At 32.1% G+C, this 18,386-nt stretch overlaps 1 protein-coding gene across 1 annotated transcript; it reads right to left on the bottom strand.

Annotated features, from left to right (window-relative positions):
* Positions 1–4,028: 4,028 nt before the first annotated feature.
* On the bottom strand, positions 4,029–13,421 carry LOC110696292 (SUMO-activating enzyme subunit 1B-1-like). The gene is made up of 11 exons (XM_021873576.1): positions 13,312–13,421; positions 13,060–13,158; positions 12,350–12,401; positions 12,061–12,256; positions 9,894–9,973; positions 9,647–9,763; positions 7,866–7,916; positions 7,649–7,715; positions 4,800–4,903; positions 4,624–4,728; positions 4,029–4,519 (listed from the first exon to the last, which is right to left on the bottom strand). The coding sequence occupies exons 2-11, from the start codon at positions 13,140–13,142 to the stop codon at positions 4,403–4,405; spliced, it is 972 nt and encodes a 323-aa protein (XP_021729268.1). The 5' UTR covers positions 13,143–13,158; positions 13,312–13,421; the 3' UTR covers positions 4,029–4,402.
* Positions 13,422–18,386: the final 4,965 nt, after the last annotated feature.

The raw sequence follows: 18,386 nt of genomic DNA, 5'->3' as shown, positions 1-18,386 counted from the left end.
TCAAAATATAAAATATGTTTCTTATGCAAAACTTATTCAACATTTTTTTTTTAACAAAAAATTTATGTACTCAACACTAATTATTAGAAAGTTTTTTCCTTAAAAAAAAAAGAAGAAAAAAAAAAAGAAAAGTTCTTCCTTTAAAAAAAATTAAAAAAATAAAGTTCGATTTATTGGCCGTGATTTTAGTGAGTCGGGCATGCACCCACTAAATTCGGCAGTAGATACTCATACGGGCATACCATATAAGGAAGAGTGAAGAGATGTGAGATAACCTTACGTTAAGAAGGGCACTCCTCTAGTCCTATAAAACGTGTTTCAGAAAAGTATATCAAAAAGTTTTCTTTTATAACATTAACACGTTTTCAGGTGAAATTTTTTATACACACCCAAGTGTGTCGTATACTTAATTTTGCTTATTTGATAATTTTTTTTTGCTCATATTAAAATCTAAATTTATCAAAATTATCAAAATCATATCAAAGGGAAAAAAAATACTTATTTGGAGGCACCTACCTCTATGTACATTGAGTGTACATAAAAGGTTCTCTCTTATACGAAATACAATGTATAAAGCGATGAAAATCTCATGCCTGATATATAATTAAATGATAATGCGATATGTAGACTTAAAAAATTTAGATATATTTTTTAAATGGTATAAAATTGAAAATGTATGACAAAAAATACATGTATTACTCTCAATATTTCCTTTTATTAGCTTCTAAGGATTACATATAACATTTTCTTTGATGAAATTTATTTTGCGAACATTTAAACTATAAATTACGAGTCATGAAAATGATGACTTGTATTGAGAAGTTACTTTAAAAGTTAAAAATATTAGTTCAAAATAAGGACATAAAAGGCTGAGATTTTTATATTTAAATAATCTTTATTTTTAATTTATAAACAGAGTTAATTAAAAAAAATTAGCTGATTTTACCAAATGAGTCATATAATCAACTGTGTACTTTAGTCAAATTTTCAAATATTAATGTCAAACATAAAACCTAAATCTAAAACTTGATCTTCTAAATTCTTGAAAATGATTCAATTGCATCTCGAATAAACTATGATCAAATGATCAATTCTACTAGTCTTGATGTCTTACGAGTTAATCTAGTCCAAATTTACCTGCAGCTTTATAGAGGAAAGACGTCTTTTCTTAGTGCACAACACAGCCAAGTATATAGTCCAAAAATAGGCCAAATAATCAACTTACTAGCCTACAACGTATTAAAATAAATAAATAATGGATCAAAACGAAATTATTCACAGCACATAAACGTGCTAGTAGCTCTCAACTATCCCTAGTTTCCAAACACAAACCCTAATAAATTCAAAAGGGTTCAAACAAATTATTATTATCATTATTTTATTTTATTTTTTTGAATGGAAAACAATCATAAATTAAATATGATGAAAATTAGGCAAAAATACAAGATCTAATTTACTCTACTCTAAGAAACAATAATACGAGTATAAAAATCAAGTTGGGATTACAACCATCTTCACTTCACTAACATGTTCATCAAATCTACCAAAAATTACAAAACAAACTAAAACAAACACCAAAAAAACAACAATATTCAACACTAACTTACCAATTCCATGACTTTTAACATCACCAACTTCCCTAAACTCCTCATTCACTTCCTTCACTTCACTAATCTCATCACAAACACTATGAATATCTTCACCATCATAACTTACATCACTATCATCCTCGAAAAGCCGCCTCCCTCGAAGCCTCCCGGTCTCAAACCCGAGTTTTCGATCCCTTCTAATGACCTCCTCTATAGCCAATTCATTGTCCCTGACCCTCCAAACTTCACCACTACTTCCTGAAATTATAGTTGAAGGGGAACAATATGAAAATGTATCTTTTGTTGTTGTTGTAGGGTGTTGTTGAAAGGCAGTCATAAGATTTCTTGGAGAACTACCAAATTCTACTAGGTTATCAAAAGTGTTACATTTTTTTGTTATTGAGGATGTTTGTATGAATTTTTGAAATTCTTCTTCAAGGGTTTTCAACTTTTGCATGAGTTTTGCGGATGATTTTATGGATTTTTTCTCTTCTTTTTCACTTGTATTTTCTCCCATTATCAAGGGATTTAATTATACTTTGGTGTTTTATGGAATTTATAATTAACCTCCCACGTTCTTAATATTTATACTTTTTTTTTTAAAAAAAAAAGGGATTTATTTGAATGTAATCTTATCATATTGTTAAGAAGTTTAATTTTCTAAAATTTGTTGTGATTACTTCTCTTTAAATGTCCAACGGCATGCTCCTAGCTATAAGATCTTTAACGTCCAAGGTAGTCAAATTTGTTGGATTTATTATACAACTGTTCAATGATAGAGTAATTATTTCACCCTTTTTCTTTTGAAAATATATGGCAAAAGCTAACGATTGCCCTAAAAGCGTTAGATAAACTCTACCTAAAAGTTGAAAGATTAAATTAAAATTAACATTAATTACACCGATCGAAGTGATTTTGTCAAGCATTCCTAAATTAATACCAATTTAAGTAACACTAGATGAAGCCCGTGCGATGCACGGTTTGTTTGAATTTTAAAACATTTTTTTTATTTATGTGTTAAAATTTGTTACATATTTAAATAAAATTTCTAATATCAAAAGATAATATTCTATATTTAATTAGTTTAAATTAAAAAATCTCATTCGCCAATTTTTCTTACATGGCATTTGAATTATTTAATTCTAAAAGAAAATAATAATCTCTTATTTGATGCCATAACTAATATTTATTATCCTACATGGCGCGCTAAGAAAATTAAATCTTGTTCGTTTGGCATTGCTATGGTTTTCTGTTTTTTGGTTTTTTGTTTTTTAAAAGTATAGGATATATGTCCCATAATGAATCAAAAATTATTTAAACATATTAAAATTATAATAATTTTGAAAACTGACAACAGAAAAGTGGAAACACCTTTTTCTTGTTTCCTGTTTTTGGTTTTTGGTTTTCAAAAAAACAGGAAATTAAAAACCAAAAATGATGCCAAACAAACCCTAATATACGAAGAATAATTATTTACATACTTCATAGTTCATACGGAGTAGTCCGTATAAGCTAAGGTGGCTGCCCTAGCTGGTGACTATTTCAAGTGTGATTTAATTCAATTAATCCTTTTTTAGATTGTTGGTGAAATTTATTTAATACTGTAACATATGAACTCGTGAATTGCTCAGAGGGAAACTGTCATTTCAAACTTACAGTCAAGGAAATCATCAATTCTAATATAATAACCACCGCTAATTAAACAAAATTAAGTTATAATTTTAAGTTCTAAATAACCAAATTAGAATTGCTAAGAATATCACAATGATGTAGATACAAATTTACTTGTAATTCGCCGAGGTTCCAAGCTACTAGTTTAACCATTAGTGTTTAAGGCCCTGATCTGTTTACCTTATTTTTACTTATTTCAGAGTTGATAAGTTCAGATAAGATAAGTTCATATAAGTTGTGATAAAGGTTAATCGGGGATACCCAAGTTTAATTTATAACTTAAATAAAATCTAATAAGGGTTAATAAGTTAAGATAAGATCACATAAATTCAGAAAATTTCAGATAAGTAAAAATCAGGTGAATAGAACGCACCCTAAATGAAGCATTAAAAGCCCTTGACCAATGAAACCTATTTGATGAGCCTATTAGGAGCTAACCATTAACGATGCTCTAATATGTTGTCCTCGTTGTCCTTCGACATAAGATTAGACGACTTTGATAGATTAACGAGTAATTTCATTAACATTTTACAGCAATAGATTAATTTAAAATAATAATGGCTAATATTTATATCAGAAAGATCTACATTAGATTGTTAAGGCTTTGTTCTCCTTTAAGGAAATTTATATGTATTTAAGCAAAAAAAATTAGTTTAATTTTAACAAAAACATAGATTTAGCACACTTTCAACAAGATTAAGTTCAACATAACATCTATTCAAAAAAAAAAAAAAAGTTCAACAAAACATGAATCCAGTTATGCAAAAGTTCGGCAAAAATTAAGTTAAACGAATACTTCGTATAAGTTAATCACATAGCCTAAAATCACATTAATCACATTGGTAAGTATTAGGAGAAACAATTGCGCAAAAAACACTTCCCTTCTTCACCCGGTAGTACACCTTAACATCCTCAGAGAATAATCACAGTTAGATCCTACGAGAAATGCGAGGCTCATTTTCAGCCACTTCAACATCAAAGCGTGGAAAGTTTTCCAGCTGATAATCAGAGCAACAAATGAAGCTGCATTTTCTCCGCTAATTTGTGCTATTTCCCTAAAGCATCATTCAATCTAACTAAAGTTGAAGGAAAACAAAACCACCCTAATACCTTATGCGGTGCTTTAAGTTACAGTGAACTACTCAACTAGCAGAATTGGGATTTGATATATCCTCGATTACACCTTTACCATCCATGGCATCAAAGTAGAAGAAATTCTTGATTGGCTCTCCTTTGCATGATATAGCTTTAATGACTTCCTAAGATTCGAATGCCAAATTGTAGAAGAAAAATTAGAAACTATAATAATAACTGATGAACAAACAACTAAAACAGTCAAAAGAAGAATGGTTGTTTTAGTTACCTGTCCAAGAATCCCACCAATAATGGCACAAACTGGAGGAAACTCCAATTTACCCAGCAGCAATCTCTCAAGGAGGGAGTCGGGAATTTGAGATTCATTGAACAGCTGTAACAGATAGAAGAAGTTAATATTACAAATTGGCAGATCATTACAAGTAATTGAGACTTCTAGCATACCTGTGCTTCACAGAGTTCCTTCCTTAACTTCAGAACATTAGGAAGATCAGCAAGTGAGATTTCACCGGAAGAACGTGCCTCTGACTCCTCAAACTTTTCTATGACTGACCATTAGATAAAGATGGAAAAAGATATAGATATCAGCAAACCTCAACATCTCAAAGTGGCAAAGAGTAAATAAGCTACAATCTTCGTTTGGCAGATAAAGATGGGAGTAATAGTAGAAAGTCGCTGAGGATGTGTTGGGATCAAAGAAGCTCTTTAATATCTCACTTTATATATATCTTTTTTCGTTTTTTGACAAGAGCAATTTATGTAAATCTTACGGAGAAATCAAAAAGGCTGAAGGCCTTCAGATTAATTTTTTTTTCTTGGCAATGAAAACAACACTCAAACAATTCATAATTTTGCTTGAGAAAAGACCTATGTATTCCCACCTTTAAAAAAAATAATTGACAAAATATTTCAAAAAAAATCAAAATAGCTCAAACACCTCAAAGCCTTTATCTATTTTTGTATCATGTCAATTAAAACACTCAATAGTCTCAAACAATTCATGGACATACATATGACAATAACAAACCAACACTTGCACACAGCCACAAAGTGTTGAGTACTTTTTCAGAAATGGCAGCCCAGTTTTGGCCTGTCTCCGAGTCCAGGTATATTCACTTTCAGCTACAGACGCCTAATACTAATCACCCGTACCCAAAAAGAAAATAAAGAAAAGGGTGACTTCACAATTTTTAGTTCTTTTTTCACTTAACACAATGTACCCCTGTATATGGTTGGCTCCAAGTGTAGTCCACTTACTTATCTCCTGTCAAGGGTTTCCCAGCCTCTTCTGTCTCATAGATGCTGTCTCGCAGTCAAAATCCCACATTTTGATGTCATGATTCCACATTTAAGTACATTTGACAAGATAATCCGACCTCAGATGAAAGTACACATCTCCAGGTGTACATCTCCAATATCAACCTTGTCAGCAAAGAAGGGTACGAGGGAGCTAAAGAGTGGTCTTTATCCAGGAGAGGGGGGGGGGGGGGGTTAAAACACATGCAGCTAATATTGATTGGAATAGCTGCCAAACAAATGAAAGTTAAGCCTATTAACTACTTATTTGGCATTCTATTACTGGGTTGTTGAATAAAAAAATTGCTTGGCGTGAAACCTATAAAAATAGAATGAAAAGTTCAAGGCTTCAAGCACAACCAATATTATGGTTTCCAAGGAAACCTCAAATAAACCATACCATTTTCTCTCTCCTCTTCAATCCTTAGACTCCCTCTCTACCCATGCCAGTCATCAATAGCTAAACTGCAACTTATCATCACCAGAAAGCGCCAATATTCTCTGTGACCACCCACTTTCTGGATATTCTCACATCAAAATTTAAGGCTTCAAGACCAGTTCAGAGGGAAGGAGTTCGGACAAACAAGCTATTTCCCTTGTTCCAGGACAACAAAATCCCCTCCGTTCGTAATCTTTATTTTCTTTAAACATCCTCTTGCTGAACTCCGGGTGAAACAGACGTTCATCAGGTGTCAAACAATGGCAGTCATTGAAAGTATCTAGTTGTACACCAAATATGCAAGTGTCTTGTACATAGGTTTTTCAGACCATTAAGTGTTTTATACACAAGCACTTAAGCAGTAACACAAGTGGCTAAAAGATAGCTGGCAATCTGCTACTTGCTTGGCAACCCAATAATATTGTCAGTGAATATTTTCATATATTCAGGCAACCTGAGTTCAGGCAGTGTATTAGAGGTAACGGGATCTGCTCGTATTGTCATTTATAAGTCAAAAAGCTCTATTGGATAATGGAGGTCAGAATTCAAAAATAATATGTTCCTTTGCTAATGTAAAGTAAAGAACAGATGGCCCTAAAAAGTATAAATAGTAAATTTGACTTTTTTATCCTCATCCTGCCAAAGTGAGCTATTCTAAATTGGCCTTTGAACCCAAAATGAAGACCATTCAAATATATTTACACTATGTTTGGATAACAATAGTGAAGGGAAAGGGAGAGGAAGGAAAAAGAGGAAAGGGAAAGGGAGATGAGGGGAGGGGAAAGGTGAACATCCATTTTGCTTCCAAATCTCTCCAACAATGGAGAGATTTGATTTATTAGAAGGAAAATGGATCCTTCCACTTCCCTCTCCTTCCCTCCTTGCATTAGGTATCCAAAAAAAGGATGATGCATCCTTCCCTTTCTCTTTTCTTCCCTTCCCTTCATTTCTCTAATTCTCTCTATCCAAACATAGTGTTAAAGATTAATCTACTTACACTCGTATACAATACAAAAAAAGGCCAACAAGAAAAGAGAAAGCCAAGCCCCAGCCCCCCTTTCCACCAGAAAAAAGGCTGTGCCCGAGCTGATGCCAGGTAAGAAATTAAAAATTTACTAATTTTTTCACTCAAAATAGAGAAAATTCAATGGGAAAAATGTTTTGTGTTTGAAGATAATACAAATGAAATTTTCCAAACAAACATATACTACGATCTTCCAAAAAAGCAAATGCCTAACGAAATCACACTTAACGTGTACTAATCCAGATATCATTGACAAAAAAAAGATATTCTTAATGAATAGAAGTTGCATGCTGGAAAAAGTTACATTCTAAAAGCAATTAAACACTAATAACAAAACCAGCAAGCCTATATCAGTCCATAATTGGTCAATGACAGATTGGCAGCCAAAAAAGCCAATCCACACGACCACACATCACAGCAATGAACAGTAACAGATCTAAGTATTTGGAGTGTATGATGAAGAAGAATGGCTTCAACAGCAACAGTATCTATAAAAACACAAAGTAGAAGCCAAACAGAAAAACAATTACATACCTCTCATGGCAAAGAAAAGTTTGGAGACTCGCTTAGGAAGATTCTTCCATGGTACTGCAATCGCTTCCTGCCATAAGAGACATCTTAATAATGAGTTACAACATTATTTCATGACACCCAAATTTTTGACCCCTGGAGCTGGAGCAGGGAAGAGATGGTAAGAAACCCAATTCCATGTTTTCTAGTACTTATTAGCTGAATGGTTATTGAAGCATACCGCAAAACTAGGATACTGCAGGCGGCATTCAAAAGTCTCATTGACCTGTTTCTGCAAGGATAAAGAATAACACCATTTACAGCAAATTGAAGGAAAAAAGATACGAATACCAAAATATATATATATATATATATATATATATATATATATATATATATATATATATATATTTGCTTATTGTTCCTTTAAAAATGTCAAAATTTGTACGAATATTTTATACCTTTCTTAGCTTTGAGAACATAAATTAATAATGTAATAGTCATTAACTACTTAAAGAAAAAGAAAGGAAAAAAAAAAAGTTAAATGAATAGTTTGTTACAATCAAATTTGACCTAGTTTCTTAATATAATTGTACCGACCTTTAAAAAAAATAATAAATAAAATAAAAAACTAGTTTTTGGGTCATTACTTGTATTGTTTTATAGTTATTTTTTAAAAAATCAATATTGAATATTTTAATTCGTCAATTTGATTAGACATTAAAGGGAGTAAACAAAAAAATATATGGTGGGAATATTTGATGCCCATCAACGGTTATAAAATTTCAATACTGAATTGAAGTTGAAATTAAAAAATGAATTTAAGTTTGCTTATTAATTGAATAATAATTAATAAAACAATAATATATTGAGTAGTTAATACTTCCTCTGTTCTATTAATATTGCAACAATGGACTTTTTGTACTATTCATCACTCTTGTTTGACCATATAATATCATTAATACGTTAACAAAATATAGTCATGTGGGATCTTGTTGAAATCGTCTCATAAAATACTTTTATAATATCAACTTTTTATAAATTTTACTCTTACACAATTGTAAATATTTAACATATAAAATGTGCTTTGGGATGCGTAATTTCATCCTTGTTGTAATATTAATAGAACGGAGAGTTAAAAGTTGTGAAATAAAGAGCATCACATTCAAATTAAAAAGTTACAACATGCAGTTTAAATCTAACTATTAAGCACAATAAGTATTACTCTGTAAAAGGCATTTATAATGTGCTAGTAAATGCCATTCTTAAGTTTGTGGTTCAAATTATATTTCAATAATAAATTTGCATTGAATTTTGGTATTTAGTGATGAATAGGTCATGACATGTCATTGCTCATGTGGCGCCAAATTTATTAAAATAAGGATAACACGTGGTGACACCATATTATCCCATTGAGTTTTAATAATATTATAGATAGATTATAGATTCCAGGTGGAGGTGGTATTATACTTTTTTTTTTTTTTACTTGCAACATTTCTGATTTCACACTTGCTAATGTATTATTTAAATCAAAATTTTCTTTAATCATCAATAACCAAAAATTATTTAAAAAAATAAAAAAAATAATACTGAGAAAAATAATCAAACCTGTTAATGTTGATACCTATTAAAGACAGTGGAAATCACAACATAAAGAAAGTAGAAGAAGATCCCTTCCTCAAGAACAACAATATCACTATCATTAAATCCCTGTTTGTTTGACATGTTTGTCTTTTTATTGACTAAATAAGCTCTAATAATTCAAGATAAGTTAAAACAAAAGAAGTTCAGACTTAATCAAAACATTTCTCACCAGTACAGAAAAAAATAAGCTGAACAGAACATAGCCTAAAATGTTGGACTAGAACAGCATTAGCATAGGCAGAATTTTCACACTCAAGACAAGGCTAGTCTTTCTACAGACAAACCAGTTTACATAACATAGATAACTGACCCTTGTAAATATGACGTAAATACGCAATGACAAAATTTACATCTGCAATCCAAAAAGCAAGAGCTAACCTTTGTACAAGAATGGTCCTGCAGATCAACAAATATCTCACCACAAGAGTCACGGCAATCAACTGAATAAAATGCAATGCGCTTCGACAACTTCCGGCATTTCTCATTGATTGCTTTCTGAAATTAGAGAGCACCAACAGGAAGAAGAATGTATGTCAAGTGCCATCAATATTACATGAAGATGCAGAACATCTTGGGGTGCTACAAACTACACAGAAAAATATGCAATGAAATATGTCTAGTCTACCTTTGTGCTTAGAGAGGAATTGCTGACTATAATAACATCAAACTTCTCAAAAAAATCTGTACTGAGACTTGACAAGTCACCTGCAAGTATAAACTTTATTATAAACCTTCTCACCAGAAAACCTATATGGGTTATATCAATTGAAAGTTTGGAACTCCGAAGAGAAACTTATCACTTGGATAAATGATAGTTTGATACAAATAAATTAGTTGGATAGTTAGTGTAGCTTGCTTTTAGTAATTTCTGAATATGAAGGCAGAAATCAGCAAAACCTTGTTCTCAAAGAGTCATATTATCCAATTCCCTAAATACTAACAAGAGCTAAAGAGAACCCTATCTTGTGTCCTTGACAGCTTCTTTAACTTCCTTGACTCCCGGCAGAATTAGCAATGACCATTGATGCAACTCTTCGATACTGTAACTTTAAAAGAGGACATTCTTTCTTATCTAATTAAATCCAATATTTTGAGGTGGAGTCTTGATTCCAAAATTCCAAGCGAAATCAATACTGAAAAGTAAAACAGATACCTGTCCACCTGCTAAATTATCCATTAGATGACTAAACCCTTCCTATAATGTTCAGCAACATCACAAAAATAGTAGAACACTCCCTTTGTTGTTGATTAATTGTTCCACTTTAACATTTAAACTACTCATATGTCTTGCATTGACTATAATTTTCCACAAATATATAAAAACAAATATTATTGAATTTGTCCCAACGTATATTTTCAAAACATCAACTTTATAATTTTAATTATAAATCAACAAAAGAAAGTAATGGTTAAAGTTGTGTATTGGAAAGGTGAAAACCAAATTAATAAAAACAAAGGGAGTAATTATAGTCGGCAAAGGTTCCACCTTTATGCCTCACAACTCAACCTGTATTGCCATGCACTAAAAATTCCCCTCCTTCCAGAGAAACATGTAAACCTCCTTCCTCTTAATCAACAAGTCGAAGGTATGACCAACCTTGCTCTTGTCATTACTCACCTCCTTCCTGAGAAACATGCAACCCTCATTTCTCTCACAATACCTTCCATAATGAACAAGTCAAAGTTATGAGCAACATTCTTGTTGTCATCACCACAACATCATTCTGTCAAACCAAGATACCGTGGCCACATTAACAATTTTATACAAGCAATAACACGTGCCAAAATGTTGTCATGATCTATTATTCAGAGTAAAATGTCATAGACTGATAGACTTGAGGTCAAGGACCAAGTGAAGCAACCTTGAAAATAGTGTCAGGCTTTCTGGCTGAAGAAAGTTACAAAACAGTCCATGCCATGGCTTAGTCAAAAGCAGATAACTTTAACTAAAAGTCTAAGTGTCTCTATACACTACACTATCCATTTTATGATGACAAGATCTTCTCATATGCATGTCCAACAGTTTGCTTGGACAGTTGGATGTATAAGCTTGACTATAATCCTTAAAACTAATAGATAACCGAAATAAAGGTAAACTTTCCATCATGAAAACTGTTAATGAAACGGAGAGTCCAAATAAAACAGCTTCTCCCTTTTGTCAATATGGCTAATCAGCAAGCTATGGCTCTCTTATGGAATAAAAACTTGACATTATTGACCAACAGTGTGTCTTGAGAACTTGGATTTCAAGAGGCAAACTCTGATAAAGTGCAGAAAACTTTAGATGTCTAAGTTATACTATGTTTGTTTTATACGAGTAAGGAAATATTCAAGTTATATTTGGACTATTTAGTTTTCCCTTCAAAACTGATGGAATTAATCTAAAATAAAAAAAATAAAAACTTTTTAGTTCTTCATTAAACTTGTTATTCTCTTTTACAATCAAATAATAGAAGGATATGTATATTATTACTTATCACACATTAAATAAACAAACTAAAACTGATAATTTACACGGTTCTGCTTTAATTACATTCCTAAATCTTTTAGAAAGGCCCTGCTACATAGCTACAGCTATATTTGGCTACAACTCCGTCGCAAGGAGTAAGATTAGCCAACAACCCAAACTCTTGTTTTACAAAAGAAATCAAAGTTCAAAACTTAACAACTAAGTGTCTTTTCTGAATTTCATGAAACCCAATACAGTAACCAACAACAGATAAATTATAGAACTTGAACAGAATAAAAGAAAGAGCATAAATAAGGTACACGGTATTTCCCAAATTGCATACCTTTTTCCACAGAGACATGAACCATTGGGTTGAAATCCTTCAAAGAGTCGCAACAAACCTCTGCAATAGAGCGCCCTGCAAAGAGCTTCTCATCTGGAGTTATTAAAAAGTTAGCATTCAGCGCTTCTTCCGTCACTGGACTATCGTCCACTAATGTAAGACTTCCAACACCAGCTAACACAATGTTCTTGCAGACCTGCAATGTACTCAATGACACCAGCATATAAAATATTTGTAACATCTTCGTTTTTTGCATGAAGAAAAAATTCACAAAGGATAAGAAAGAAACCTCAGCAACTGTTCCCTTCATCCCACCAACCAGCACATGGGCTTTACTCAGCCTACAACACAAAACCAATCAATCATCAAACTTACAAGCATTTATGTGTAAACTGTCAATAATCATTATCAATAAAAACACTACCTCCTCCAATAAAATGAACCCATCTTTAGAAGATCATGAAAATGTAGTTGTGACCTTTGGTAAGAACTTTCAATCCCTCACAAACTTGAATAAAACCACGCAATTTTTCACAAAACACGCAATCTTACTTAAAATACCAGAAAACAATGCATTATCCATATCACACCATATGAGTATCTCCTTCGTGTGTAAACTGCTGATAAACATTCTACTTTGACAAAACAAACACACTCCCTCCAACAATGTATTAATGATCTTTACAAGCATATTTCTACTCCTAACAAATATAGCTAACACCAAACAAATTTTGCACAAAAACAAACAACTTTACTTAAAATTACCAGAAAACTATGCATATTCATGTGGGCATCTCCTAAAAGTATAGCATGAGTTATATTAGACACAATTCGAACAATTTTCTTACAAAACATTTAAGTTAATTCACTAATATTCAGAGTTAAATTTTGTTCAAAACATTGCACACAATTAAGCATATTAAAATCAATCATAATCATGAATTTATAAAATAACAGCAAAATTAACATTAATATTAATAATAATCAATTTGGGTATACCTTCGTTGAGCATCAGCACCCCATACCCTAATTTGACGATCATAAAGCGCAGTTTCTTGCTCTGTTAACGCATCTCCATCCATTTTCTGAAAATCAACCCTAAAAATTACAACTAAAATTAGCCCTAAAATCAACAAATTGTAACAAAATTTAAATAATTTTAACAATAAACGAGATCAAACTAAAAATTGCAGAAGAACTATACAAAAAAAAAGTAAGAATTATGGGGAAAAAATGGAATAAAGAACTCACAGGATTAAGAAATGGAGAGAAAGTGTTAATGGGTGAGTGACGAATGAAATTCCAAGCAGCGGGAAGTGAAAGTGTGGAAACGTTTATTTGGTTGGGGTTTATTCCGTCTTTTGTTGTGTTCTACTGTTGGTCAACAACTGCTTTTCCAAGTTTGACTTTAGTCTTTGGTATTGGCGCGATGTCAAAAACTGACTCGATCTAACTAAATTCAACCTGATTTGGAAGTAATTTGATTTGGGATTCGATTTGGATTAACACTATGATTTAACGCGAATTAAACTCGATCTATACTTAACCTAGATAGATTTGGCCAAATCCAACCTAATGACCCGAATTTACGCTACTAACAAGTTCGACAAAATTACTAAGAGTCGAGTTAGATGTTAGTGGATATCGAATGCCAATAGGTAGATATTATACACAAATATTTAATAACATCCAATTTACACTAAATTAGTGTAATTCGGGTTGGACAACTTTAATTTTTTCTCACTTACCTCAACTCTAAGCAATGAAGTCAACACCTAAATCAGCCGCACCACCACCGCCACCACCTCAAACACCCACACAACTCTTCAAAACCTGCAAATCAAACAAAGGCATAGCAGTTGCTACCAGACTACAGGTATGGCAGTCCAGTAGGAGTAATGAATTAACTTCCCGTCATGGCGGAGCTTAAGAATCAAAGCTTAAACATAATATGTTGCTTTTATGCATCGGATTCTTCAACTCAGAAATAAAACCTTCCCGTCATCAATTATATAATTATATTATTCGAGTAATACAGCCTACACAGGTGAGAATAAAAAGTATTTCTTAGTTGCAATATCTTGCATGTCTTGGCAACATTAACATTATCGAGCATAGTAACATGCACATGCAATTTATTTTTGTTGTTATGTGATGTGGATCTTTATTATTTTGATTTGTTTGAGTAATTATACTATTTTTCATGACTATTGTTAATTTTGTGTTTATTTTTGTTTATTTTGATACTCTGTTCTTGTGAAGAAAAAAAAAAGGTCATCTTTGTGAAGGAAAAAAAAAGATCACTTTTATAAAAAAAAAAAAAGGGTCACTTTTGTAAAAAAAAAAAAAAAAAGTCACTTTTGTAAAAAAAAAAGGGTCACTTTTGTGAATAAAAAATATGGGTCACTTTTGTTAAAAAAAAAAAGTCACTTTTGTAAGAAAAAAGGGTCATTTTTCGCAAAATATTCGATGTACAATAAAATTATTGTAAATCGGGGCCATACAAAAGTTTTTGGATATTATATACCACCTCTAATCCAATTTACTCGCAACAATTTCCTAAAATGAATGGTTCAATTTACTCACAACAAACTTGTTTCTTTCCTTTTTTAAAAGGATTTTTTGGATTGTAATTGACCAATATAATCTTACCTTTTTTTAAAAAAAATAACCTTATTAAATTACAAATCTGATTTCATTAGATTAAACCTCAAAATTAATTAATTAAACCCTCATCCCCTTTAATTTTCTCTCTCCTCCTCCAACCTCATTTTCATGGTGGCTTGGTGGTCTTAAGAGCGGCGGGGTTTGTTAGTAAATAATAAAGAGAGTGAGTTTTCTATCTCCTCCTTCCTCGTGGTTTCAAATCAGCGACCTTGTGGTTTCAAACTTGGCGGGTTTCCGATCGAGGGCTTTGGTGGGTTGGTGGTTTCGATGTTGGTCGGTTGGTTTCGATATTGTGGGTGCATTGGGTGGTAGATGGTAGTTTGTGGGTGCGTCGGTGGTAGATCGTGCTAGGTGCGTCGATGGTAAATCGTGCTGGGTGTATCGGTGATGCTGGTGATGCAAGGTTCGTGGGGTTCGATGCTGGGTGGTTTCGGTGATGTCGTGTGGTGGTGGTGGGTGGTCTCGGTGATGCTTGGTGGTGTCGGTGGTGGCGGGTTATTCCCTTATTTTTCCATAATCATACTTCCTATATTTTGCCTTGGTTTCCGTAAACATGTCATTTGTTGCGAGTAAATTGTACCGCAAGTAGTATAACGGTCAAAATAGTTTTATTTTTGGTGAAAATATTCGACCAAAAAAAAAACCTGCTAATAAGTAATTTTAATAATGGAAATTTAGTAGCTTTTGACAATCACTACTCTAAAAAAGGACAATGAAACAACACTATTTCAAAAGCTAAATTGCTATCTAAATTTGTTGTTCAACACACCCTACATTCACCTATATTTGTGGTTGAATTTTTACAATAATTGACTAGTTTATTCCGAGTATACCAACTTGTATACTTTTGTGGATAAATAATTGATATTATAGGTTATCTTGCGCCCCAGAGAGTAATGCCAATACTTTCAATACAATAAGTGAAGAGACTAATCATAGTCAGGTCTTGAATTCATCATAACTAACTTTGATAACAAAACATAATGAATTGTGTTTTAACACTATGTTTGGACTTAGAGGGGAAGAGAAATGAAAGGGATGGAATAGAAAGGGAATGAAAGATTCATTTTCTCTCTTTCTATATAACACAAATTTGTCTAATGTTGAAAAGAATTTGAGGGGAAATGTAGCTTTACGTATTCCCACCTCTTCCTTTCCTTCCTTTCATTCCGTCCCTTTCTCTTCTACTTTGCTACCCTAACAAACCGTGATAATCAATGTTTTTTTAAAAAGTTTTTACTATTGTCTCTCTTTATATTAGTAAACTTAAATAGCTTTTAGAGTTTCACAACTTGATTAACGAAGAAGTGCGAACACAAAAAATAATCTTATTATTTATGCACACTCAAGAGCCAAAATTTGGAAATAAGGGTCATTTCAATCATGATTTCATGAGTTAGAATGTGTATCAATGCTGAGAGTGTAAGACACCTTTGCAATTGAGAATGAATTGTGATGAAGACACTATTGTTTTTTACAATTGTATTTCCTACTAGTGTGTAAGGAATAAGGGAGATACGTCTAATTTAAGTCTTAAAAATGCGACTAAGAACCAAGTCTACTCGATAACCTTCCCTAAAACTCATTGATGTAGACTGTAATTTGGTTAATTGAAAGATCTATTACAAAATTTGTAACTCCATCTACTAGCTGGGTGAGTTATCCTTCTCCAACAACTTTCAATATTGTTCCTATTACTATCGTGGATGCAAACCTTCTTATGGATTTGATTCAATTTGACTTTTAATTTCATACTTTCAAATTCAAGAATTTTGTCTTGTACTCCTTTATTAATGATGCTCAAGGCAGGTTTTGAATGACCTATGGCGGGTCAAATAAGTAGATAGTTCGAACCATAATTCTCATGGTTATTTTTGTATTATACATGCAATAGCAACAACCTTCACATAATTTATTTTAAATTCCTTATCTCCATGTCTAAACCTCTAACAAAGGTATTCTTATCAGAGCACTGTTCTCAAATACATTGCATATACTTCCTCCGTTAACTATTATTTGCAACATATACTTTAAATGGATGCTAACTGTTTGGGTACTAAAATGGTCATACACATTTTAGCCTTAGGTAATTCTACCCATAGAAGCCCAAAGGGCATAAAAAGGTCTACAAGGCTCCAAATAAGTCAAATGCATCTATATGGCCTACAACGGCCCATATATGTACTTTTAGGGCTCACAAACCCACTATGTACTCCTATATATACCCCTCTAGGGGTCAAAGGTAAACGAGGTCACTCTTATCATCTAAGATGACCATACTCCTCCACTCTCTCACCTAAACTCCTCTCAAAATATGCATTGTTTGGCGACTAACTTGGGCGTCGGAGGCTTCGCCCCGGGGTCCACCCCCGGGGCCCGGGGTTCATTTTGCAGGTCCATTAAAGGCCCAAATTAATTTGAGGTCCTCAGGCGCCCCTCCAAGGTTCGGTTAGCTCATTTTTTTCCGAAACACTAACTATTATGTGCAACAAATGTTTTCTTTCCTTTTAAGGTTATCATTTCTCTCAATCTCTCTCCTTATCACATGCACTCAATTTTTCTCTCTTCATTTTACACTCACAAACAAATTTTGCCTAGGAGTCCGCAAACACCTCCTTTGTTACAAATAATAGTTAACGGAGGAAGTATATTTTTTACAGACCACATTATAAATTTCTGTATTGAAATTACCTTCACACACTAGTTACTACATTTTCTCATATACCCATGCATTTATTTCAATAAGTCATGCTCAAACTATTACAACCACATATATAATCGAATCTACTAATTAGTTGTTGACTTAATGGTAAAAACTGAGAGTTTCTCTACAATAAATCACATTTTAAAATAATCTCCCCATGACTCTTCCCCCTACTAGTAATTTGCAATGCCCTTGTAACTCATTTGGACAAAAAAAAAAAAAAAAAAAAAAATTTCATTTGAATCCAAAGAAACAGAACCTGGATCCAACTTATAAAGTGCTAGTTTAGGACATTGAAAAACTTTTGTATAAACCCGATTTACACTAATATTATTGTACATCAAGCTATATAAAGGTAACTTTTAGCTAATTTTAGGGTAACTTTTTGTTCTTTTTTGGGTAACTTTAAACATAATACAATTTTTGTATAAAAAGATAACAAGAAAAGTTTTATAAAGGTAATTTAGTTACACTCAATCACTAATAATTGATTTTTAGTCATTTAAAATGTGATTCTTTACTAATAAAGCGTATATAATTTTTATTTGTATTGGGTTAATTTTATGCATATTGGGCTAATCTAATATATATAAATAAAGTAGGCATTTTTCGAAATCATTCAGGGCGCCACATAAGAAAAGTAAATATTTCGTCCAATGATAAATTAGATTTGTATTTTAATTTTGAATAAAATAATTGTATCGCCACGTAGGTAAAAGTAGCGAATAAGGTATGGTATTTATCTTATAAAATTTTAACGCCACATAAAAAAATTGTATCGCCACGTAGGTAAAAGTAGCGAATAAGATATGATATTTATCTTATAAAATTTTAATGCCACGTGGATGAAAAACCACAAATTTTATTTATCATTATCTTTATTTATCTTATAATAATTTTCATCTATCATTATCTTTATTTGTCTTATAATAATTTTTTTTTTAAAAAAAATTTC

This window comes from Chenopodium quinoa, unplaced genomic scaffold (assembly GCF_001683475.1).
Source record: "Chenopodium quinoa cultivar QQ74 unplaced genomic scaffold, ASM168347v1, whole genome shotgun sequence".
In the NCBI taxonomy this organism is placed as follows: Eukaryota; Viridiplantae; Streptophyta; class Magnoliopsida; order Caryophyllales; family Amaranthaceae; genus Chenopodium; species Chenopodium quinoa.
This window is presented reverse-complemented; position numbering and strand designations above follow the sequence as displayed.

Excerpts from the sequence above, each read along its gene's own strand:
- LOC110696292 (XM_021873576.1), bottom strand. The coding sequence starts at position 13,142 with ATGGATGGAGATGCGTTAACAGAGCAAGAAACTGCGCTTTATGATCGT. Across the intron at positions 9,764-9,893 it reads ATTCCTCTCTAAGCACAAAG|AAAGCAATCAATGAGAAATG; the intron begins GTAGACTAGACA and ends CTCTAATTTCAG. Across the intron at positions 4,904-7,648 it reads ACTTTTCTTTGCCATGAGAG|TCATAGAAAAGTTTGAGGAG; the intron begins GTATGTAATTGT and ends TCTAATGGTCAG.